The sequence below is a fragment of the Mustela lutreola genome, chromosome 17, assembly GCF_030435805.1.
Source record: "Mustela lutreola isolate mMusLut2 chromosome 17, mMusLut2.pri, whole genome shotgun sequence".
NCBI lineage: Eukaryota > Metazoa > Chordata > Mammalia > Carnivora > Mustelidae > Mustela > Mustela lutreola.
In genome coordinates this window covers 39,145,891-39,170,893 of record NC_081306.1, presented here as the reverse complement: position 1 = coordinate 39,170,893, position 25,003 = coordinate 39,145,891, and the positions used below count along the sequence as shown (strand labels likewise).

General features: G+C 59.1%; 1 protein-coding gene across 1 annotated transcript; it reads left to right on the top strand.

Annotated features, from left to right (window-relative positions):
• On the top strand, positions 1-24,989 carry TECPR1 (tectonin beta-propeller repeat containing 1). Its single transcript, XM_059155029.1, has 25 exons — positions 1-94; positions 3,538-3,862; positions 4,359-4,541; positions 4,818-4,940; positions 5,377-5,502; positions 7,299-7,473; positions 7,568-7,671; positions 9,777-9,878; positions 11,157-11,302; positions 13,273-13,793; positions 13,930-14,075; positions 14,893-15,048; positions 15,524-15,673; positions 15,790-15,947; positions 16,850-16,977; positions 17,862-17,964; positions 19,070-19,166; positions 19,235-19,314; positions 20,155-20,211; positions 20,616-20,793; positions 21,122-21,257; positions 22,108-22,200; positions 22,819-22,925; positions 23,080-23,199; positions 23,396-24,989. The coding sequence occupies exons 2-25, from the start codon at positions 3,638-3,640 to the stop codon at positions 23,555-23,557; spliced, it is 3,576 nt and encodes a 1,191-aa protein (XP_059011012.1). The 5' UTR covers positions 1-94; positions 3,538-3,637; the 3' UTR covers positions 23,558-24,989.
• Positions 24,990-25,003: the final 14 nt, after the last annotated feature.

The window sequence follows — 25,003 nt, the reverse complement described above, 5'->3', positions numbered from 1 at the left end:
GCCCGCTAGCCACGGCCGCCGGGGGAGGGCCGACCCGCTAGCCCCGCCGCGGACTAGCGATCGCGGCGACCCCGCCCGCCGGGCGCTCTCCCAGGTGAGTGCGGTGAGATGGGCGCCCCGGCCTCTTGGGACAGCTTGGGGCGGCGGAGGGCAGGGGGTCCTCCTCTCCCCGCCGCTGCGTTGGTGGGAAGAGGCTGTGCTCGTGCGATTTCCTGCACACCCTGCGGGGCGCCGTCGCCGTCCCTCGGAACGCCCGGTGACTGACGCCCCCGCTCCAGCCTTGGCGTGGAGTGACTTGGGGAGCGGGTTTTGAGAGCCTGCGGGTTTAGAGGATCGGGCAGCGAGGAGCCCGTTTGTCCCTCCCCTAGGCAGCGGCAGGAGCAGATCTGCTTGTGGGATTAGCACGGGCAGATGGTGAGGGCCGGGCGCTCCCTCTGTGCCACTGGTGGCCGGGCAGGGGCCCCACCTGTCGCCCAAGTGCACAGAACCGGAATGAAACCAGGCTGACCCGCCCGCGATGATGCGGGGTGGGATGGGGTGGGGTTCATCCCCAGATTGCCGGCTCGGGGCATCTGCTGCCCAGTGCGGCCGGTGGACCCTGCCTGCTTCGGGAAGGACTCGACTACCGGGCTTCTCCTGCCATTTTCTCCCGCGTCTTTGGACCCTGATGTCGCTTTTCCAACAGCCCCCGCAGGGGGCAGACCGTAAGCGACCATCCGAAGTCTCTGTTTGCTCAAGGGGTGGGAGTGCCAGGGTGTGATAAAAAAACCTACGGGAAACCTTTCAGGAAGGAGCCCTAAGGCAGACTCAGGGGAATAAATGGTTCGGGAGCTCCCTTGGTCCTGCCATACCCTGGTCCTACTCCCCCTACCCTCACCGTCTCTTGAGTACGTTTTGGTCTCTGAAGGAATCTGTTAGTAAACCCCTGCAGAAAGGCAGATGGCTCTGACAGTGGTGAACAGGTGACTTCGTGGATTGACTGAAGCTCCAGCTGAATGAAATTCATTGTACAGAAGTTCTCCATGAACCCAGGATTGCTTTCTTGGGAAGTGTTCACCCTAGCTCTACAAAACAAGGAAATCCCAGGATCCCAGAATCATGGGACTTAATGCTCAAACCTCCCTTTCAAGAGTCCTCTGACCTAGTGACCCCAGTGTCCCTGGATTGGTCACCTCACAGCCAGGAAGTGGCATATGGGGAGCTGGGGTGGCATCCTGGCAAGAAGAGGGGTGAGGCTGGCCTAGAATGTTCACCCCTGTCATCTTGAGCTGAGAAGCGATGGTGCCTTTCTGTCCACTCTGAAGTGAGTTTGCAGACATAACCCCCCTCCTGTCCTTTCTCTGCAATTAGCTGCCTGAACGATTCAATTATGTCTATATGGAAATTAGTGCTTAGTCATTTCTCTGAAAGGAAGTGTACCAAGTAAGCGAAAGTCGCTGTTCATTGAACTCAACCTAGAGATAGCCTGACTTCATTGGTTTCTTGTACGGTGAACTCTGACCTGAGAGATGGCTTTGAAGAGTAGATTTATATTCACATGACATCGCAGGAGCCAATTCCCTTCACCCCCAAATTCTTCCTTTTCCACCCAGCAGCTTATGATGAGGATATTCAAACACATGGCCAAGTTTAAAGAATTGTAAGCCTACCATGTCGCCCAAGTGCACTTACGCCCACCACTTAAATTCTGCTGTTGATCTTAGTACTTGTTTTATCCCATACCTATGCACCTATCATGACCTCACTTTAAACCTTAAGTCATTGATGTCATTCAGCTTCCCTGGGGCAGTATTTCCATCTGAGCAGCGGATGGAGGCGGTAATGATTATCGGTCCACTTTGGGTGACCGCCCACTACATGCAGAGTACTGTTAGGTGCTTTAGAAATGAAGAGGCTGAAGACTCAGGCAGAAGAGAAGGATTTGATTTTTTTCTGTTTTCTAAGGGATGGGCGATCAGCAGTAGTTTGTTAAGAGCAGGTGCCAAGTAATAAAACAATCCCAATAACTCAGAGTTCTTGCTGCGGACTCAGCATTTTCCTAGGCTCCATACCTGCATTACCTCACTTCATTCTTTTTTTTTTTTTTTTTTTAAGACTTTATTTATCAGATAGAGATCACAAGTAGGCAGAGAGGCAGGCAGAGAGAGAGGGGGAAGCAGGCTCCATCCTAGGACCTTGAGATCATGACCTGATTTGAAGGCAGAGGCTTTAACCCATTGAGCCACCCAGGCGCCCCTACCTCACTTCATTCTTACAACTTCATAAGTAGGTCTGTATTCTTTTCTGCCTTTAACAAATTAAGAAATCGAGGTGTAGAGAGGTTAGTTGGCTCCAGAAAGGGATGGAGCCCAGACCTAGATGCCAACGGTCCACCATGTAGTTGCCAGATGGGGAGAGTGGACCCCCCCCAGGCTTGGTCAGGCAGGAGCGAACGGGTGTCTTGGGGTCAACACACCAGCTCTTCCATCTGGCTGCAGGTACCGGTTTTCAGATGGCTCCAGAAGACTGGTGTTGTGACTTCCCATGTGTTTGACCAGTCCTAGGTGCCAGGCCAGAGAGGTCAGGGTTCTGGGATGTCTCCCAAAGCCTGGCTCCTGTTCCTTCTGCTTCCCTTCTTCCTCGTCCCTTTGTTCCTTCCTCCCCAGCCGGCGCTCTTCTTGGTGTTTGTAAGACGCGCTTTGTTCCAGAAGAGCCTATGTGCCTGTAGCAGTCCCTCTTGTTCTCTGCCACGTCGCCTCCGTCCGGCTGTCCCAAGCGCCCACAGCCTTGGTTGGGCTGCAGGAGTTGAACAGCCTGGCCCAGCAGCCTCGAGGCACCCGTTCTGCCACTGTCTGCCTCCCGGCAGCTCTTCCCTCCTTCCTGGCCCTGGGGCAGTGTCAGGCAGCGCTTCTCACTGCTCCCCACCCGGGTCCAGGCCACCGTGTGTCATTCAGCTGTTCTGTTTTGCTGCTGAGATTCTGAACTTGTGGTCCTGCCTTGGTAGGAGGCTTCTCTCTACCAGAAGTCAGGCTCCAGGAATCAGGCCCCAGGGGGGAGCACCAAGCACAGGCAGCACTGGAGGTGTGGGCGTGGCCAGTGGTAGAACTTATCAGTCCCCTTGCCAAGCCCCACAGAGCAGAAAGGAAGAGGAGAGAAAAAGGAGCAGGTGGGGAGGGGTAGGGAGGGAGGTGGTCCCCCAAGGAGGTCAAAGACAGGACCCCCATATCCCTGCCGTGCAGCTACAGGGCTCCACAGGACCTGGCCAGGGTGCCAGACCTATATGGAATTGTGACAATCCCATGGTCCCATGGTCCCGTGGGACCAGCCTAAATGAGGGGACTGCTCGCTATGGGGCAGAGGCCTCCCAGAAAGGCAGCGATGGGTGTAGGACTGAACTAAATCTGCGATGTCTCCTTTATTCTTTTGACAAAAAAGATAGGGAGGAAATGTTACCAAATAGTGACACCCATTAAATTTGGGGAGGTAGGTGCTTGGAACGTTACAATTTTTTTTTCCCTCTGTACATTTTTGTGCATTGAAAACAATGCCCATGATTAGAGGGAAGGCGAGAACAGAGAAGGAAACCTGCCCCAGACCGTGGACACCGGGAGCTGCCCCCCGGCCTCCTGCCTCTGGCTCTCCTTCGGCTGCCGCGGCCATGCCCAGCTCGGTGCTGTGGGCTGTGGATCTCTTCGGGAAGGTGTACACGCTCTCCACAGCTGGGCAGTACTGGGAGCTGTGCAAGGACAGTCAGCTGGAGTTCAAGCGTGTCAGCGCCACCACGCAGTGCTGCTGGGGCATCGCCTGCGACAACCAGGTCTATGTTTACGTGTGTGCCAGCGACGTTCCCATCCGCCGCCGGGAGGAGGCCTATGAGAATCAGGTAGGGTCACGTGTGTTTGCGGGGGCTGCGTTGGGCCGGTCCTCTGGGAAGGAAATCGCCCCACCCCAGCCGTTCATGTCCTTAATCGCGCTTGAGGTCCGGGTTGTATAGTGTTCAGGGTCTTTGGGGCCAGGGCCATCCTTGGGTCTTTATAAAGGCAGGCTGGCCGGGTCCGCACAAGGGTGGGCTGCCAGTGGTTTCCAGGAGCCTAGGGCAGGACCTTGACCTCTACTGCCTGCCCCTTAGGGCTCTGTGTCCTGCGGCAGGTTTTCTGCCCTTGGCAGCCATGCCCAAGTCCTGGCTCTTGGTGACGAGCCTAGGGAGGCTCTAATCCCTGAGCTCTGGGCAGACCCTCTGCCCACTCTCCATCCTGGAAGGAGGAGCAGGAAGGCCCCCCCCCCGTGGTGGGGTCCCACTCACCCCAGAGAGGTCCCCAGCACCCTGGACTGGCCGCAGGCCTCAGGCCTCAGGGCTGTCTCGGCTTCCCGGTCCTCAGCGCTGGAACCCCGTGGGCGGCTTCTGTGAGAAGTTCCTGCCAAGCGACCGCTGGCAGTGGAGTGACGTGAGTGGACTCCAGCACCGGCCACTAGATGGGGTGGCGCTGCCCTCACGGCACTGGGAGTGGGAGTCGGATTGGTATGTGGATGAGAACTTCGGAGGGGAACCCACTGAGAAAGGGGTAGGTGAATCCGGTTCCCACTGCGGCTCCCTTGTGGGGAAGGGGTGCTGTGGCCTGGACCCGTCCCCCCGTGCTGTCCCTAGTGCCCCAGCTCTGCCAGCACCCTGCATGTCCCCGCTTGCTGCTCGGGGCAGGTGACTCTGGGCGCTTCGGGCGGTACCACTGTCTCCCTGCCTGTCTTGCACCCTGCTCCCCACCTCCCTCGGCTCTGTCCTTCCCCAGGAGCCTTACAGAGCCCCCCTCCAACCCACCCCCCACCCCCGCGTGGTATTTCAGGGGTGGACATATGCCATCGACTTCCCCGCCACCTACACGAGAGACAAGAAGTGGAATTCTTGCGTGCGGCGGCGCCGGTGGATTCGGTATAGGAGATACAGGTCCCGAGATGCCTGGGCCAAGGTCTGCGCCAGGGCGGGGCCCCAGGGTGGGGCAGCCAGGCCCCTGCTGGGAGGGTCGCCCCAGAGAGCGACCGGAACAGCCAGCATCATGGAGGCCTTACACTACAGGACCGGGTTCTGGGATCGGCCCCCTTCTAGAGGGGTCACAGCAGTCAGGCCACTGCAAGGCACAGAGCCGAGACCTTGCATGTGGACATCTGTCTTCCAGGCTGGAGCAGTAGTGACTCCTCGGGGATAGTGGCCCAGGCCGGGTGGCCGACAGAGGGGACCCAGGGCCAGGAGCTCTTTGTCCTAATGTTGCCTTCTCTGTGAAGTCACGCAGCTGTGGGCCCAGCGTGCTGGGAGGTGGGAGGGAGGGGTAGCCTGGGAGGGAAACAGTGCCATCTACTGGCCAGGTGCCCTTAGGGACTGACGGCCTCTGCCACACCTCGTTTCAGATCCCTTCAAAGGATGACCCCGAGCAACTGCCTGACCCCTTCAATGACCTCTCTGTGGGGGGGTGGGAAATCACAGACGAGCCTGTGGGCCGCCTGTCCGTGTGGGCTGTGTCTCTTCAGGGAAAGGTAAGGCCCGTGTCCCCCTGTGCCTAGGATGGGAGGGGGCTGAGGGAGGCTGGCCACAGGCAGGCCCGGAGAGACTGGTCTTCAGGTGTCCTGCGGGAGGGGGAAGAGGCGTGGCGGGCTGCCCTCCTCACCTCGTGTCCTTACAACGGGTACTACCCTGCGCAGGCGAGGCGGCATGTTAGTGGGGTCCCCACAATAACGCCTCCTGTGAATTCTGCTGTCCTGTGGTCCTCCTCCTGCCAGACATCCCACCCATGCCTGGTCCTGGCCTGTCCCTTCTCTGAGCTCCCAGAGCATTGATCAGTGCTCATCCTGAGCTCAGAGGCCATCCACAGTGTCTCCTCAGATTCTGAGATCCCTGCCTATTCCCTTCTTGTGGCTTCCACACAGCAGTCTCCAATGGTATTGTGGATGGGGGGGAGGGATGTACATATGGCTAGGCGGATGGACAGGTGGACAGATGGGTGTTGGATGAGTAAGTGGATGGGTGGGTAGATGGCTGGCTGGCTGGGTGAGTAGGTAGATGGCTGGGTGCTGGGTAGGTGGGGGGAGGGGTAGATGGATGGGCGATGGGTCGAGGGGAGGTCAGTGGGTGGGTGGGTGGGTGGATGGATATTTAGAGAGGAGATTCTTCTGTCAGGGAGTTCATGAACTAAGGAGTAAAGCCAGCCCCTGATGTCAGGAACAGCATCGGTGGTCCTGCCTGCTGGTGACTGAACGCTTTAGCCATAGTGTTAGAGCAGATTTCATCTGTCCAGTACATTTGACCACAGATTCATCCAAATTCTCTGGTTGGCTTCAGAATAGACACAGTAGGTTTTAATCAGGCTTACCTCTGGGTCCTGTTTGGCGTGGGCTTAGGTCAAGCCATAGTTGTGGGTTTTCTCCGAGATATTCAGAGGGATGGTGGGGGGCTGGCCTGGAACAGAGCCTCCGTGGAGGGGCTGGGCCCACCCCGGATGCAGAGAGAGGAGAGCAGGGGTGTGAGAGCAGTGTGCGCGGTCATTGCATGCTGGTTGTGGGCCACTGCCGCCCCACGCCACTCCTGGGGACCTTGAGAGCTATGACTAGGGCCCTGGGCTCCAGGGAGAGCTAAAGAGAGGGGATCCCCAAACCACCAGAGGGAGGCTGCCCAGGTTCTGCAGTGTGGTCTGTAAGGGTGAGGTGAAGGAAGCCGTGGTCCCCTGTGTGAAGACAGTCTGGGAGGGGGTCCCCCAGCCTCCCGCACCAAGGTATAGCCCCCTCCAGGTGACGCGAGACAGTTTGGACAACATGTTCAGGTGGCTCAGCCTCAATATGTCATTATATTCATTGCTTTCAGGTTAAGGGGGAACAGAAGTGGACGTTTTAAACATTTGTATGAAACCCCATGGTTTGGGGGTTTCCCATCTAACCCCCAAGGACCCCACTTTCCCTGGAGACGGTGTGCTGAGAGTATATCGCCACTAGGGGGCACAGGATACCAAGCTGGGGCCAGAGGTCTCACTGAGGCCCTAGGTGAACGAGGAAGGGGTTCTTGCAAGCAGTTGATCCAAAGGGGTTTGTCTCCCAGGATGGCTGAAATCCAGGGTTGCGTATTTTCAGGAGGGGCGGGGGACATCTAATCTGGCATGAGGATCCTGATGGCAGTGAGGGCAGGAAGAGCAAGTCTGGACAGTCAGGGCCCTCTGGCCCCTAAGACTCTACACCTGGCTCAGGTGTACACTAGCAAACATAGCCAGCTTGGGGCAGCTCTCCTGTCCCGGAGCCCTGGCTGGACCCTGTCTGACCCTGCTGTGGGTTTCTTCACCACCCAGGTGTGGTACAGAGAGGACGTCAGCCACCCCAACCCTGAAGGCTCATCGTGGTCCCTCGTGGACACCCCAGGGGAGGCGGTGCAGATCAGCTGTGGGCCCCACGACCTCCTGTGGGTCACGCTCTGGGAGGGGCAGGCCTTGGTCCGGGAAGGAATCAACAGGAACAATCCCAAAGGTGGGCAGCCCTACACCCCATACAGGGAGAGGCAGGGGACGCCCAGCGTTCCGGCTGATGGGGGCCACCCGCTCTTTCTTCTGGGGTTGGGTAGGAAGTTCCTGGTCCATAGTGGAGCCTCCCGCCGCCTCTGAAAACGGGATCGTACACGTCTCCGTGGGAGTCAGCGTGGTCTGGGCTATCACCAAGGACCGGAAAGTAAGATGGGGTCCCTAGGGCTTGGGACAAGGGCTTTGTTTAATTTCTTCGCTTCCTTTGTTTCTTATTCTTAAAAGGAATCACTGGCCCTTATGGGAATCAGACTCAGGGCTGTGCAGTTTTTTTTTGTTCTTACAAGTGTGGTCTCAAACCCGTAGGACAAATCCAGGCTAACACTGTCCATTTTCTGGGCTTGAAGGCCTTGGTGATTTCTACCGTATGCCTGAACCCCGTACCAAGTGCAGAACAACCCTTTCACTCAGTAGGTAATGACATTTCAGAGTCAGATGCCAACTTTCTGAAATGCTCTCCTAACTGTATTTGTCCCTTTGCTTGTCACTTTACATCAACAAAGAAAGTCCAATAAAATAGGCACATTTCAGGTTGTTTCCATGGTCTCTTTAACCTCCCCTCCCGGGCATCCCCTAGCATGCCCGGGGGATGGATTCCCCCACACATCTGAGTCTCTGTCCGTGCAGAAGGTCCCTGAGCCCACAGTTCAGGTCACCTGAAGCCATCCACCTCCCACAAGGCCATAGCCTCTCTCAGAGCAACGCGTTCAGGGAGCAGAACTGTCGTATTTACCTGAGCCGTTTGCTCAGTCTTCAGCCAAATGTTTGTGCAAACCTTCTTTGGGTCAAGGAGACATTTTAGGCAGTCTAGAAATTGTTATAAAAGGGATGTGAGGGTTTCTCATTTAACCGGTCCCCTCCCTGCAACCCGCCTCAGGAACTGTGGTTAAACACGAGTGCTAAAAATGTGTGATCCTCTCAGCCTCAGAACTGCTGGGGTCTTGCTCACGTGGCCATCCAGAGTGGGTAAGGACAGTTGTGGGGAGCACAGCAGGGGCTGGGGTGGGGGAGTCAGCCACGGGGCCACATGTAGGCTTGAGGGAAATTTGGTTGGATTGTGTGTATTTTTATAAGTCAGCATGAAAAAATGTCAGGCCTTTTCTTTTATTTATTTTTTTTTTTTTAGTTTTTATTTATTTATTTGACAGAGAGAGATCACAAGTAGGCAGAGAGGAAGGCAGAGAGAGAGAGAGGGAAAGCAGGCTCACTGAGCAGAGATCCCGACATGGGATCATGACCTGAGCTGAAGGCAGAGGCTTAACCCACTGAGCCACTCAGGTACCCCCCCCCCTTTTTATTAAAGTAATCTCTACACATAACATGGGGCTGAAACTCATGGCCCTAAGATCAAGAATTGCATGCTCCAGTGCCCAGCCAGGCACCCCCAAAAAAGGCTTGAAGAGATGATTTCATAAAGCTATTTTCATATATTTCACATATCAAAAAAATCCAAAATAGGTTATTAATGTCATAAGTTTAGAAAAAATGGTTTTTCTAAATAATGTCGTTAAGACCATTATCTTTTTTTTTTTTTTAAGATTTTATTTATTTATTTGACAGAGAGAGAGATCACAAGTAGGCAGAGAGAGAGGGGGAAGCAGGCTTCCTGCTAAGCAGAGAGCCCGATGTGGGACTCGATCCCAGGACCCTGAGATCACAACCTGAGCCGAAGGCAGGCTTAACCCACTGAGCCACCCAGGCGCCCCCAGGCCATTATCTTACATAGAGCCAAGCTTGAGTGGACCAGATGGCATTTTCCAAGCATCAGGCAAAGATGGGGACTGCATAGAGGACCACGAGGGAGAGATGTCACTAGCAAGTTCACAAGGTCAGTGTCTGCATTAGAGATGCAGACATTGCCCACCTCCTGGTTTCTATGTGCAGTCAGACAGCTGATAACCTGCTGCTCCTGTCTGATGCCAAGAGGTGCTAAATTGGTAGAACATTCTAGAAAGATTCAGGCAGCCTTATCTCCTGGAGGGGCCAGAGAAGAGACAGGAAGCCACAAGGATAGGTATGGCTAAGGGCAGGTGACCCTCAGCAGTGTAGGACAGTGCCAAGCCCAGAGGGAGATGCAGCAGGCGTGTGGGGAAGAGGGACCTAGGTCACATCTTGTTTCTCAGTGATGTGCTGTGCTCCTTCGTGGCCTGAACCGAAGGACCAAATTATCCATTTGTTCTTCCAGAGCCTTTGAAAACCATCTTCTGTTTCAGTGACCCTCCACGGGGGCCTGTCGATTTCTGACTTTCCCAGGTGTGGTTCCGAAGAGGTGTCAACTCGCACAATCCCTGTGGCACCAGCTGGATCGAGATGGTCGGAGACATGATGATGGTCAACGTGGGGCTGAACGACCAGGTGTGCCCGGGACGCTGAGCCGTGGACCCGGCCGCCGGGGTCAGCAGCTCACCCCCAGTAAAAGTCTCAGAGTGGGGCCTTCCGCTCTGGGGCCCCCCTCCAGCCAGGCCCTACTCCAGCATGGGGGTGGGGGGGTGCCCCAGCTGCTCCTCGGGCTCCCAGCCTGCAAGGACTGGCTCGTCCCAGGCCCCTCCCCCAGGATGCTCAGCACGGTGGTGGGGAGCTCAGACCGGGGGCACACACCCTGGAGACCCGAAGGGTTTTGTCGAGCATTATTTGGACCAAATCAGCTCAGGAAATACAGAACGAAACTGATCTTCCCAGTTTTACAGATGCAGCATCTCTTGAACGTCACTCATATATTTGTGCAGCGTGGCGGCCTCAGAGATGACATTTGGCTGCTTTTCAGACTGCCTGTGGGAAGGCGACTCCTTTCCCAAGGCACTGCCCTAGAAGCTCTTTCCAGGGGTTCTGGCCTTTTCTGTGCCCCCACATGGTCCCCCCACCCACCCGCGTTGGCAGGGTGCACGGCAGCCAGGGGCAAGAGGGGTGCTGGCTGGTGTGCCCGGGGACTGAGGACGGAGGCCAGCCTGCCACAGCCCAATGATGGAGACACCGCAGCCCTTCCAGCAAGGCCGCCTGGGACCACGCTGGGCAGGCCATGGCCCTTTAGGCACCCCCCACAGTCCAGGGCCCATCAGCTGCGCAGCACACCTTCCTTCCTCAGCACCCGAAGGCAAAGGGGAGGTTGTCCACCCAGCCACCTTTCTCACAGAAAATGAAGTCAGGATCAAGGAGGCTCTCTTGCATCTTTAAAAAGACCCCAACTGTTCTCTGGGTTCCCTTGGGGAGCAGCTTTTTTCCCACTGGAGGCTACACAGGAGATGGGGACACAGGAAGACTCTGTCCCAGCACAGTGCCCAACGGCCCTGCCACCTCCTCTGGGCTCTGTCAGCCCAAAAGGGTCTGCCTGAGGCCGGGGAGCCAGGACAGGGTCCCCGCTTCTCCTGAGCTTGGTGCTGTGCCCTCCCCTAGTCATCTCCAGTGTCTGTTCCCTGCATCTGACCCGTGCGCTGACCCGTGTCCTCAGCCCCCACGGCTGTAACACTCGTGGGTGCACACACGCCCCCACTGCATGTTTTGGGGGGGATGCTTGCCTGCATCTACAGACATGTCCTCCAGCCTTGGGGTGCTCTCCCCCACACCCCCAAAGGGACGCCCAGGGATCCTTCAGGTCTGTGCTGGCCTCTGACCCAGCCGTGCCTCTCTGTGTGCTAGGTTTGGGGCATTGGCTGTGAGGACCGGGCCGTGTACTTCCGCCAGGGTGTCACCCAGAGTGAGCTCAGCGGGAAGACGTGGAAGGCTATTGTCGCCAGCCGAGAGAGTGACCGATCCCACTCTGGTAGCTCTTCAAGTCTCCTCAGGTGATCCCAGGGGCACTAGGGCACGGAGGACACAGGTCGGGAAGGGCCATCGGTGGCCTCAGTGGGCAGCATCTGGGGGAGGCTGCGAGTTGGCCTTGCAGTGGGGCACTGGGCCCTATGAGGTCTCTTCCTCCCTGTGCATGGTGTCGGGGCTTGGCCTGAGGGTGGCCTCTGGGAGCAGGCTGGGGGCAGGGAGGAGGTGGCAGGTGGGTGAAGGTGGGGTGTCTGTCCATGTTGGAACCCGGGGTTGTCCCTGAACAGCGCTGGCCTTTTGGTTCTGAGGTCTCAAGGTCTGGGAGAGAAAAGGCTTCTCAGTGAGGAAGATACCAAGTCCCGTCTGTCAAATGAAAGCAGAGAAGAAAACAGAGGATCTCTCTAGTCTAGAACAGGGACCTCAAACTTGGCCATGCACCAGAAGCGCCAAGAAGGCTTGTCCCCGCACCAACATCCAGATCCCGGCCCCAGAGCCGCTATTTCCGTAGAATTTTACATTCAGTAGATTTTGCGTTGTTTGCACGGTCCTAGGTGTGCCCACTGGTATAGCTCTGAGGACCATACCTTGAGAGCCATGTGTGTCGAGAGTGTGGATGAGTCCCGGCTCTGCCCACGGGCGTGAACAGCAGGCAGATGACTTAGCGTCTTGCGGGGGGTGCGGTTGGCGAATGCCGGAGCTCTGTACCTTGAAAGCCCGCAGTGCTTACCTACCCAGTCCAGTGGCTCAAGGGCCCTTGGGACAGCGCTCCACAGTAGCATGGACACCCCCAGACCCCAGTCCACATCCCCTTGCTCCCCCAGCATGGCTCACTCACCCAGCTGACTCTGTTGCACTGAACGCCCAGGGGGCTGGCCAGGCTGGCCTTTCCTCATTAACCTGAGGGTTTAGGCTCTCAGCTGGAGGTACTCAGATACTGGAATCAGCTGAGAAGCTTCCAAAATTACTGACGCCAAACCTTACCCTTGGCAATGGCTTCTTAAATACGACATCAGAAGCACCAGAAATGAAGGGGAAAATAGAGGCATTGGAATCTCATCAAAATTAAAACCTTTTTGCATCAAAGGACGCCATTGGGAAAAGAACAAGACAATCCACAGAATGGGAGGAAATATTTGTGAAACCCATGTTTGACAAGGGTCCAGTACCTAGACTGTATAAAGAGCTCTTATAGCTAACACGAAGACGACAACTCAGTTTAAAAAGGGCAAAGATAGAGCGACCCCGTGACCCAGCACTCACCCCGCTAGATCTATACCCAGAAGAATGGAAAACCGATGTCAGAACAAAAATTCATATATGAATGTTTGTGAGGACGTTATACACAGTAGCCAAAAAGTACAGACAACTCAGATGTCCATCTGCAGATGAATAAATAAAACATGGCATATCCGTACAGCAGAATATTCTTCGGCAACAAAAGGATGTACTGATCCCCGCTACACCAGGGGTGAACCTTGACCTCATCATGCAAAGCAAGCGAAGCCAGTCACAAGAGACCGTGTCTTACGCGTTGCCATTTATATGCAGTGTCCCGAAGAGGCAAATCCATAGGGACGCAAAGCACATTAGTAGGTGGGGAAGTGGGGGTGGGGGGTGGGTATGGAGAGCTGCTCCTTAATGGGGACAGGGTTTCCACGTGGGGGTGATGACGAAGTTCTGGAACAAGGTGGTGGTGGTCACTGTGTAACCTCATGGGTGTGTTTAATGCCGCATCGTTTGAGATGGTAAAATATTATATCACATGTATTATACCACGTTAAGAAAATAATACCACCAGGTGTCCGGCCCCAGATAAATGACGTGATCGGCCTGGGCTGCGACCTGGGTGTTCCAGCTTCCTGGGAGGTAGCTGTCCCTGTGTGTGTGATGCGGCATGGCTGTGGGTTGTCGGGGTCACGATGGACGAGGCAGGCCTGCCCGCAGCAGCGCGTGTCCTTCCCTCGAGGGGTCACGGGTCTGCCCCTTTTGTCCCCAGTGCTGGCTGCTTCTTTGGCGACGAGGTAAGAGGCAGTGGTGAGTCCTGTGCACCGAGCGACACGGATGCCTCTTTGGAAGCCAACAGAACGGGGCCTGACCAGCCTGTTCCTGCAGAATCTGTGGACAGTCCCAGGAACTCCAGGGATAGCTCGGCCTCAGGCCCAGGCACTGGCAGGACCATGGAGCGTGCCGTGGAGGTCCCTGGCCCCGCCACTCAGACTTCTGGGCCCGAGCCTGGCCCCGCCACTCAGACTTCTGGGCCCGAGCCTTGCCCTGGCCTGGCCTCCAGCCCAGCCGAACTGCCCTGGACCAATATTGACCTGAAGGAGCCCAAGAGAGCACCCGGCCACTCGGCTGCTGGCTTCCCAGAGACCACCGGCCTCTCCTCGCTGGGGCTCCTCCCACTGGGCTTGGAGGAGCCCTATGGGGCCGATGACCACCCTCTGTGGGCCTGGGTTTCAGGAGGAGGCTGTGCCGTCGAGGCCCATGCTGTACTCAAGTGGTTCACCGTCCAGTCGGGTAAGCGCAGGTGTCTGGGGGCCCAGCACCCCAGAGGGTGCTCCTTGTGGTGGGGGGAGCAGAGGAAAGAGCCCTGGCCTGCTGCCCATCTGTGGGTGGGCCGGGCACCTTGCCCTGAGGCTCTGCTGGCCTGCAGGCCTGTCCCCGTCGGTGCAGACGCACTCCTTGTCCATCATGCCGGCCCAGACAGCCGCCTGGCGGAAGCAGATCTTCCAGCAGCTCACGGAAAGGACCAAGCGGGAGCTGGAGCACTTCCGGCACTACGAGCAGGCCGTAGAGCAGGTGGGCAGCTCCCGGAGGCACTGGCCTTCAGCTGGCACCCACTGAGCTCCTACAGTATACTGTCCCAAAGGGGAGGTGGAAGAGACAGAGACGCGTCCATTCCTCTGTCTGCCCAGCTCGGAGCGAAGCTGTCCCTTCCAGGCCCTGTAGATTCAGGGATGAAGACATGAGTCTATCCATCCTGAAGAACTCAGGCCCCATCACGCTCCAGGCACAGCCTCGGCCCTTGGGACCCAGATACCAGCCTCAGTGGGAGGCGTGGGGAGGGGAGTGCTGTCCTCCCCTCGCTGCCGGAAGGGCCCCCAAGAGCCAAGAGGGTGTGGCGTTTGATTGAGATGAGTGAGAACAGGGTTGAGGGCTGGCCTGGAGCCCCTTAGGCAGAGCCCACCTCCTGGATGCCCACAGTCAGGTTGGGGGGCGCAAGTTACGCCAGAAACATGGCTCCCTGGGCCTCAGCTGCTGGTGCAGAAGCATCTTGGCGGCCCCGAAGTGTTGGGCCTCCAGATGCAGGCCAGGTGTGGGCCCCAGCTTTGGCACCGACTTCTTAGGTGACATTGGATCAGGCACAGACCACCCCACCCCCAGCCCCAAGCCTCAGATTCACCATCTAGAGCATGCGGTAGCAGTGCTGAGCCCACAGGTGTTTGAGAATTAAGAGGGTGTGCAGAGACAGCGCCGGCTCGGGGGCCTGTTGAGTGTGAGTTCCACCTTGGTCACTAGTGGGAAGTTAGGGAGCTGGGTGCGCATGGGGCCGGAGTCCGGGGCCCCGCCGGCCTGCCTGTGACTCTGTCCTGTGCTCTTGGGGCCTGTGCCGCAGTCAGTGTGGGTGAAGACGGGGGCCCTGCAGTGGTGGTGTGACTGGAAGCCCCACAAGTGGGTGGACGTCCGCGTGGCCCTGGAGCAGTTCACGGGGCTCGACGGGGCTCGGGACAGCATCCTCTTCATCTACTATGTGGTCCACGAGGAGAAAAAGGTGCGTGGGGGGCTCCCAGTGGAGGGGGGCTGAGCGCTAGCCCGTGGGAACAGCGGGTGCGGTTGGTGGCCCGCCAGTGCATGGAGGCCCCTGCTGCAGCCTCCGCTGGCCTCCTCCTCACAGAGCCGCGGACAGTCGCTGGGCTGTCGGCTTGGGGAGTTAAAGCCCCTCTGCCCTTCCCACTGGGGTTCAAATCTGGTCAGTTGGGTTCTCGAGTGTCTTGTCGATGTCAAGAATGTCACTAAGGCACTTGCTCACGAGCTAGGTTTCCCTGACGAGCAGGCTTGGTCCCAGAGCCGTCTCGAACCCACAGGCCCCCGGACCCCTAGGACTCGCTTTCTGGAACCAGGGGCACCCCAGGCCTTCCCTGTCCCTCTACTGCAGTAGAGGCTTTACCCAGAGGCCCTCCGTGCCTCCAGCCCCACAGGTCCCCCTCTGGCTTGGTGACAGCTTGCCTTCCATCCTCCGTAAACAGTACCTCCACGTGTTCCTCAACGAGGTGACAGTGTTGGTCCCCGTGCTCAATGAGACTAAGCACTCTTTCGCCCTCTACACGCCTGAGAGGACCCGGCAGAGGTGGCCTGTGCGCCTGGCTGCCGCCACCGAACAGGACATGAATGACTGGGTGAGCGCACGTGACCCACGGGCCGGGCTCCAAGGGCAGAGCGGTCCTGGGGCCGCCTGGACTGGGCCTGCCGCCGGCCCCCTTCTCAGCGCTGACCGGCCTTCTCCCCGCACCAGCTTGCCCTGCTCAACCTGTCCTGCTGTGAGAGCCGGAGGGTCCATGGCCGCCCCTCCCCGCAGGCCATCTGGTCCATCACCTGCAAGGGTGACATCTTCGTGAGCGAGCCTAGCCCAGACCTGGAGTCCTCTGAGCACAGGCTGCCCTGCGACCAGATGTGAGTCAGCTGTGCGCCGGACTAGCTCAGGACCACCAGAGCTTTGCTTCTAGAAGGGATGTTCTAGAAGGTTCCCACAGGAATGGCTGGCTGGTTCCCAGGGCCTGAGTCTTCCCAGGCCTGGTAGAGGACCCTGGGGGGTGGGGCCAGAAGCCTGGCAGGGCTCAGGCATATCTCAGCACCCTGAGCAGGTGCTGTGAGTTGGGGGAGGTGGGAGGTGGCTCTGTAGGTGGCAGGGGATAGAATGAGGTCACCTGCAGCAGATCAGCAGATGCTGGTGCTGCTGTTCTGTTCTGAGGCATCTGGCATTCAGGGTGAGAAGGCAGATAGGGACCCAGGAGGGGACACAATGCTCCCAATTTGACCCAGGGTTTCCCCTAGGTCCCTCTGAGGCCCCTGAGGATGAGGGAGAACATAGGTAAGACTTGAGGCCCTGGGTGCCCAGCACCCGGATAGACAAGTCAGATGACCTCCGCGGATAGTGGGCAGGACCTGGGCACACGGGAGGGTGACCCAGGTGGCACCCTGTACCTGCCCCCCTGGGAGGCTATGCTATCACCCCGCAGGGTGCTGACCCAAGTTGTGGTTCATCCAGATGGGACGGCCCTGCCTTCTAACCCCACGTGCCAGGCCCAGAATCCCAGAGGCCGTGTGGAACGGGCCGCTGGCTCGGTGCCCCCGCCCGCCGACCCTGAGTCTCCTGCACCCACTCTGAGGGCGTATTAGTTCCAATCACTGCCAGATGGGAAACCAGGCAGGTGCCATCAGCCTTAATAAAGTCCACCATTCAGAGCCCGAAGAGGAGTCGAAGTCGGATGTTCGAGGGAGGCCACGGAGCCGGAAGCAGGCGGAAGGCTGGCGCGGTGTGCGGCGTCTCCGTGACCTCTCTCCGCTCGCTCCAGGTTCTGGCGGCAGGTGGGAGGCCACCTGCGGGTGGTGGAGGCCAACAGCCGGGGTGTGGTGTGGGGCATCGGCTACGACCACACGGCCTGGGTCTACACTGGCGGCTACGGCGGAGGCTGCTTCCAAGGTGAGAACGGCCTGGATGCAGAGGCCGGCAGGACCAGCTCCCCGAGCCCGGCCCACAGCCTTCTCCGGCCAGTCCCTCCTCTAATCCTGCCTGGCTTCCCTGCCCCACTCTGGAGCCACTGGCCCAGTGTTGACTCTCGGCTGACAGCAGGCTGATAGGTGACCTTCACCACAGCCAGCCTCCACAGAGGATGGTCCCAGAGCCAACCCTCGAGGTGTGAGAGCCCAGAGACCAGGCCTGGTCTCCAGTGCGCCTTCCTGGGCACCCACAGCTGAGCTGGGGGCCTTGCAGGTTCTAGAAAGGCAGCTGCCAGAGCCTCCACTGTGTCCAGCCCCTCATTTCACAGATGATGCCTCAGGGCACATTGGGATAGCCCCATGACCTGGCTGTCCTGATTCCCAGGCCTGAATTCTAGCCCCTGGGTCATGCCTTCTGGGATGAGACCTTGTTGGCTCCCTAAGTTCTAGGAAACAAGGTCCTGTGTCTCCTCCTGGGAAATGCAGGCAGATTCTCAAGTAGAATGTTTGAAGCCACAGCCCACATGCCCTACACTGAGGGACAGCCAGTCCTGGAGAACCAGCTGTGGTCCACTAAGACCATGGGAACTGCACATCTTCCTCATTTCCTTATGAGGCAGGAATTAAGTTTGTCTCCACTTCACAAATGAGGAGACTGGGGCTGGTGGACGTTATGTGAGTGTTAATAAGGAAGGAGCTGGTGGGTCTTCTCATGGAGGGTCTACAACCCCAGAATAATCACACAGCGAGAACCCCAAGCCAGGCCCGTGAACCCCTCTCTCCTGGCCCTCCCCACCTACGCTCTGCGGCCTTCAGGGCTTCAGACGCAACCCTGAATCCCCAGCCGGCAGCCTCTTCTCCCCTCAGGCCTGGCCAGCAGCACCAGTAACATCTACACGCAGTCGGACGTGAAATGTGTCTACATCTACGAGAACCAGCGCTGGAACCCCGTCACAGGCTACTCCAGCAGGTGAGCGGTTCAGGCGCCAGCTGGGGGCCTGTCCAGCCCAGGCCACCAAGGTTTCGACAGGAACACAAAGTTGGTCTGTGGTGGCCTCACTGTCGGGTCCTCGAGGGGGATCCAGCTCATCTGAGCTCCGTTCCATCTGGGATGGGGAGATCACTTGTGATCTTTCAGTGTCACCCTCGCGGCTTGAAGGATTTCCTGGTGTGTAAATATTTGTGGGTTTCTCTGTTCACCCCAGTAAGTCAGGGTTTGAGCTTTGCCGAGGCAGTTAGTACACGGTGCCAAAGTACATCCCAGAGACCTCGACGTAGGTTGTGTGTAGCTCCCCACTTCCTCCTCAGTCCTTCGGAAGAGGGATAGGGCCACCATGTGCTCTCTGGTCCCTGCAGAGCGTGCACACCAAGGGCCACAGCCCCTGCCACCCGAGCCCCGTGGCCACCTGCCCGACACCGTGGGGGGCCTGTCGCTCTGTGAGTGTCCAGGTCGGCTAGGCTGTGGTCAGCAAGCACCACAGACTGGGCAGACTAAAAGTGGACGTTCATTCTCTCCCTGTCCTGGAGGCTGGGGAGCCTGGAATCAAGGTGTGGGCGGGGCCACGTCTGTCCGGGGGCTGTGAGGGACAGTCCGCTCCCAGCCTCTCTCCTGGAGGCCTCAGCTCCCTTGGTTTGGGGCAATGTCCTTCCTGTCTTCACATCACTTTCTCTTTGAGAAATTTGAACTCAGCAAGGACACTGTCGTATTGGTTTAGGGCACACCCTAAGGACCCCATTCTGACTCAACTACCTGCAAAGACCTTTCCAAGTAAGGTCACACTCACGGCTACCGGGGATAGGGCTCCAACGTCTTCTGGGGGCACAGCAACCTGTAAGAGGGGAAGAGGCAGGCTCTCAGCTCTTGGGCGGGTGGCCTGGCCACAGGTGCCACCCGGGCTGCCATGTGACGGGAGGTCAGCAGGTTGCTGTCCCCACCCTGGGGCAGTTCTGGTTTTGCCCCTCACCCCCTTGGAGATGCAGGTGTCCTAGGTGCTCGTGTCTTGTCCGTCGCCAGCTGGTGCAGGCCGGTCTTCTCCTCTTGCAAGTCACCCCACCACCCTCATTGTCCACCACAGGGGTCTGCCCACGGACCGGTACATGTGGAGTGATGCGTCGGGGCTGCACGAGTGCACCAAGGCTGGCACGAAGCCCCCGTCCCTGCAGTGGACCTGGGTGAGCTCCGGGCTACGGGGCGGGGGCTGGCACTGGGGGCCGCCCCGGCTGACCCTCTTCTCCTCCAGGTTTCTGACTGGTCTGTGGATTTCAGCGTTCCCGGGGGCACGGACCAGGAGGGGTGGCAGTATGCCAGTGACTTCCCTGCGTAAGTGTCTCTCCACGTGAGGAGGGGCCCTCACCTGCCCTGCCGTCCCGGCTTGCTCCGGCCCCTGCCAGTACCCGGGTGCAGCCAAGGCGCAGACCCCTGTACCCCTGTACGCCCACCTCGGCTGCCAGCAGGGTTTGGAGCCAGCCCAAGAGATGAGCTCAGGTCAGCACACCTGCTATACCTAGAGCTCAGCGGCAGGCTTAGGGAGGACAGCCGAGGCTCCCTCAGTGTCCTGCTGTGTCCCTCTTGCCCTGGAGGAAGGTTCAGGGGGATCTGGAATGAGGCCAGTGCCATCCTGAGAAGCAAAGGGACAAGTGGGTGACAGGTCCACCAAGCCGGGAGGCCCTGGTGGGCAGTAGGCCCTTCATGGTGCATAAGTCATATCCACGTGGAAATCCAGAGCTGTGGGAGCCCAAGCCAGAGTCTCTGAGCAGGCCCAGGCCCAGGGATGAGCCAGGTGTCTGCGACGGGCAAGCCCATAGGCATCCCCTCCAGCCACGGCCAAGCCTCCTGCACTTGACCCTCCCCTTGTCTTGGCCTCAGCTCAGCTGTTCCCCAGAAGGGCTCTCATGGGCCCAGTGGTGGGGAGGGCTAGAACCCTGGCCCGGCAGCCTCCACATCCTGGCCCCTGGAGACCCTGATCCCGGGGAGACCTGCGCCCCAGAGACCCCGGCCAGGCAGACCCCGTGTCCTGTGATCCCTGCTGCCTGTGGAGCGCACTCTGGCTCACACAGAGGCTCTGCCCCTAATGAGTGGAAAAAAATGTGTGTGCAGACAAGGGTCCCTTTCTGGAAACTTCCACAAAGTGGTCTTGATTCCGGCTTCTTTCTCTTGCAGCTCGTATCATGGGTACAAAACCATGAAGGATTTCGTCAGGAGAAGGTGCTGGGCCAGGTAAAGACCAGAGTGACATGGTGACTGGGTCTTGTGGGCCTGCCCTTCCTACGGGGCCCTCCTGGGCCAGTCCGCGTGGGAGAAAAGCAGAGGGAAAGAGAATCAAAGTAAATGTCAGCCCAGGAAATGCCCTTGGGCTCCCAACGCTCTCTGGTTTCTGAAAGTTTGTTTGCAAGAACAAATAAGAGAAATGTCACTGGCAGGCTGTGCTCTGAGCAGGACAGGCGGGTCAGGACGGGAAGCCTGGCTGGGGGTGGGGCAGGGTGCGGCTCCTCTCCAGACCTCCAGGGGGGCCTGCAGAGGCCATGTGGGCCAACGGATGGCCTGCTGCCCACCTGCGCATCTCTAGCAGGGGCCTTGCCAAAGCATCAGACCCCCAGGCTCTGCTCTCTTCCACTGTGCAGAAAATGTAAGCTGGTGACCAGTGGGCCCTGGCTGGAGGTGGCCCCTATTGCCCTTGGGGACGTGTCCATCATCCCAGAGAGCCCAGGTGCCGACAGGAGTGGGCACATCGCCCTCTGGGCCGTCAGCGACAAGGGGGATGTGCTGTGTCGCCTGGGCGTGTCGGAGCTCAACCCCGCGGTGAGCACCCTGCCTCCGGGCGGGGGGCCACTGGGTCCGCCCACCTGTCAGGCCCCGGGCCCTCCTGAGGTTCTGGCAGATTCTTCCCGAAAGAGAACTCTGGACTGCGGTCCAGCTGGGCTCAGGCCTCCCGGGGCCTGCCCAGGACAGTCGCTGGGACCGGCGGGCACTAGATGAGGCCTGAGGGGGTCACTGGGTTGTGTGGGCACTTGTTGCTGAGGGTGAGATTGGTGTGCAGAGCTGCCAGCTCCTGGGACCTTGGGCAGGGGGAGGGGCACAGGCTGGGCCCCGGCAGGCCTCACTGTCCCCCTTGGGCTCCCATCCCCAGGGCTCCTCCTGGCTGCACGTGGGCACGGACCAGCCCTTCACTTCCGTCTCCATCGGGGGCTGCCACCAGGTATGGGCCGTGGCCAGGGATGGCTCCGCCTTCTACCGGGGCTCTGTGTCCCCCACCCAACCGGCTGGTGAGTGCCGCCCCTCCCAGTGGATCCCCGCCGGTTGCAAGTAGGGACAAGGGGGGACTGGGGCTGGTCAGAGCGAGGCTGCATGTGCCTCTGCTTCCAGCGGGGAAGGAAGACAGTCTCCTGTTCAGTTCAGCTGGACAAGCTTGGAGTGAGTGCTGCCTGTGGACCAGGCCCTGGGGCCGAGCGAGGACACTCCCCAGAGGCCTCACCCCCTCCTGCTGAGACTGACTGGGGGTGGTCATCCCGGCGATGGGACGGTCCCTTGCAGCCGCCCTGCACCAGCCCCGGCCTCCAGCCCAGGGTATTGCTGTCTGTGGGCACTTGCATGTCCTGCCCTTTGGGATGCCCTCTTGGGATGGCCCCACCTAGCCTACTGCCCACTCAGGGCTGCAGGCCATGCTGGCTTGTTCTTGACTGAGTGTCGGATGTCCAGACGGTGTCTGGCACAGGGGCGCTCGGATGGGTGCTGGCTTGCAAGGTGCTGCCCTCCACATGGGGACAGGAACTTGCGCATGGTGGTGCCTAGTGGCCCCGAGACAGACTGTCTACTCCATGCCAAGCTGAGCACCTTGGTGTCCCTGTTCCGAGATCGTGCTGCTGGACCCCACCCTCTCCTGCCATGGCCTCTGAGAGCCCTGGGCGAGGTGGGGTGTTGGGGGGTTGCTCTGCTTGGCTCTCAGCTCACACCGGGCCCTGTGACATGCGTGTGGCCTGGCTGGCCTGGGAACAGAGCCCGGCCAAACCTCCCTTGAGCCTGCGAGCTGCAGGGGAGGCCACGTGGACCACGAGCACAGGGGGTGGCAGGTGTGGTGTCGCCCGGCTGCACCCTAAGTCCCACCTTGTGCCACAGGGGACTGCTGGTACCACATCCCGTCTCCTCCCAAGCAGAGACTGAAGCAGGTGTCCGTGGGGCAGACGGCGGTGTACGCCTTGGACGAAAATGGCAAGTTGTCTCTGAGCCTCAGTGGCCCCCAGGGGAGACAAGGGCTTCCCTGGGCACCCCAGTGGGACGAGACCCTGGCCAGCCCCAGGGCCCCGACACATAAGCTCTGTAAGCCACCATGAGAGGCCGTCAGTCTTGAACAAGTCTCTGTCCCGAGCTGTGCTGGGTGGGGGGTGCCAGCTTGGCCTGGGGCCTGCGGTGTGGAGCCCCCCGGGCAGCATGGGACTGGCAGAGGTCACCTGCCCGTGCCTCAGGGCTATTGCCAGTTCCCTTTCTTGCTTTGTGGCTGTCGTCACCACGAGCAAAGCAAGGAAAAGGGCAGAGTTGGGACTGGAACCAGGGCTTTGAGTCCAGACCCTGTTCTCTGTATCTGTCTAAAGAATTCCTTGTGCTCCGTTTCTCATGCGTAGAGAGAGCCTGACGCCACCAGCCCAGCACAGCGGGACGATTATGAGGCTCAGGCCGAGTCCAGTGTGGGGAGGGTAGAGTTGGCCCCGGCCCTGGCTTCTCTCTCTTCCTGGGCCGGCAGGAGCCCCAGGAAGTTTGGGGACAGCTTCCGTTGTCTCCGTAGCCAGACCCCAAACGGGGTCCCAACACTCTGGGTCCTTCTCTCTCCAGGGAATCTGTGGTATCGCCAGGGGGTGACGCCCAGCTACCCGCAGGGCTCCAGCTGGGAGCACGTGTCCAACAACGTGTGCCGAGTGTCCGTGGGGCCCTTGGACCAGGTCTGGGTGCTCAGGGTTGGGGGCCCGGGGGCCGAAGGTGGACGCTTGCTCTGGGGGTTTGGGGGTGCTCAGGGTTCCTGCTCCGGTCTCCGCGTGCCGTGCCCGCAGTCCCACTGGAGATGGGGGCTGGACCCTCGCTGGGTCTGTGTTTCAGGTCTGGATTATCGCCAACAAGGTCCCGGGGAGCCGTAGCATGAGCCGCGGAACTGTGTGCCACCGCACAGGCGTGCAGCCTCGAGAGCCCATGGGACAGGGCTGGGACTACGGCATTGGGGTGAGCAAAGCCATGTGGGGTGGCTTACCTGGCTCGGGGTGGCGTGGTCACACCGCATGCTCTGGGACCTGCTGGCAGGGTGGGCGGGAGGCCCCAGAGAGAGCCCATCAGGGGTCCTTGATCTCCTGCAGTCTGGAAGCATGGTCTCTCCCCTTAACCCCTGACAGCCATGGTTGACGAGGCTCTCTCCTTCCAGGGGGGCTGGGATCACATCACCATCCGGGCCAACGCCACCAGAGCCCTCAGGAGCAGGTCCCAGGAGACAACCACTGACTGGAGTGGGGAGCCGGGCCTTCCCAGCACGCCCTCGAGGGTGGCTGGAGCCCTACACGAGGCCCATGGTCCCGTCTGCTGCTGAGCCCACCTCCCCCCTCACCTGAAGCAGGTTTCACGCAGGTGTTAAGGATCAAGGTGGATACGGGAGCCTTCCCATCTGAGCCAATCTTGAATGTGGATCCTGGAGGGAACCTGGCCGGAGGTCCCGGCCACCTCAGAGGCACTGGCTGAACCAGCCCAGAAATGTGAAGCTTTGTGGGCGCTCCTGCACGGATCCCTGTCTGCAAGGAGGGCCACGGAGTGGGCTGGGGGCCACTTCACTCCCACCTGTCCGTTCCCACTCTGCCTCCTGCCTTTTAAGAAAGGGAACCTAGAGCCCCGCAGGAATGCTGCTCCAGGGAAGCCAAGCCCATGAAACCCCAGGGCACAGATCCCCCTACCTCCCGACGAAAATGGCTGTGGGGCTCACTCAGGGCCGCTTTGCCCTGTTCTGGAATGCTTTTTCAGAGCCAGATGCGGAACTACGGTTAAATTTCAAAAGTTAAGAGTTGGCAGCTTGGAAGGAAAGGCTGGGGAGAGGGGTCTTTCTCCTGGCTGGGCACAAGCCCTTGGCGGTCCTGGCATAAGTTGTCCATACAGAACATGCTGACATCTGCCCCCAGCCAGCCCCCCCCCCTCGCCATGGGATTGGGGGCTGCTCCCTCTGTGATCAGTCGGGCGGGGCTGTGGGGACATGGGGTGTGCCGGCCACAGCCCCAAGCCCTCCACACCAGGGCAGGAGCCCTCCACCCGGGACCGGTAGGAAAGCACCTCCCATCCTGCAGCTTCTCTTTCTTTTTCTTTTTCTTTTTTTTTTTTTTTAATTTTATTTCTAAGTGATCTCTCCATCCAGCATGGGGCTCGAACCCACAACCCCGAGATCAAGAGTCGTAGGCAGTACCAGCTCAGCCAGCCAGGCGCCCCTTCACTGCTGCTGCTTATGTGATGACGGCCCCATCTGGGGAAGCCTCACATGTGCTTCCTGCAACCAGACACGTTGCCTGGAGGCCATCAGAGCCCAAGCTGGCCTCTGCTCATTTGGGGACAAAAACGGACAGACTCCAGCCTTCCCCGGAACTCCCATCTGGAGGGGTCAGGCGTGTGTTTGACCCCATCTTGCAGGGTCAGGCTTGTCAGCAGAGGCTAACTAGAAGGAGGTTTCCTGTGGGGTCCCCTCCTGCACCGGTGGGGGCTGACGGTCTCTGCGTTTGCTGGGAATGGTGGAGGTGCGACCGGGAGGTGTGAATGCGGGTTGGGGACGCCGTCCTGGGTGTTCACACCGGTCAGGTGGTCTCCGGGTGGGCACTGCGGGTTTCTTCTGTAGCAGCGATCTGTCATCCTGCGGTGACTTGCTGTCCGTAGCTGGGTGACTGTGTCCTCGCTGCTGAGCGCGCACCGTCTCCCTGCTCAGCATCACCGAACCGTCTTGATTCCTTGGCTGCTTTATTCAATAAAATCTCACAACGGAGCATAAAGGACATGCTATTTC

Bases quoted from the DNA above. Each gene is read 5' to 3' on its own strand.
- TECPR1 (XM_059155029.1), top strand. From the start codon at position 3,638: ATGCCCAGCTCGGTGCTGTGGGCTGTGGATCTCTTCGGGAAGGTGTAC. The intron at 11,303-13,272 runs GTGATCCCAGGG...TTTTGTCCCCAG, and splicing joins AGCTCTTCAAGTCTCCTCAG to TGCTGGCTGCTTCTTTGGCG. The intron at 19,167-19,234 runs GTGAGCTCCGGG...CTTCTCCTCCAG, and splicing joins CGTCCCTGCAGTGGACCTGG to GTTTCTGACTGGTCTGTGGA.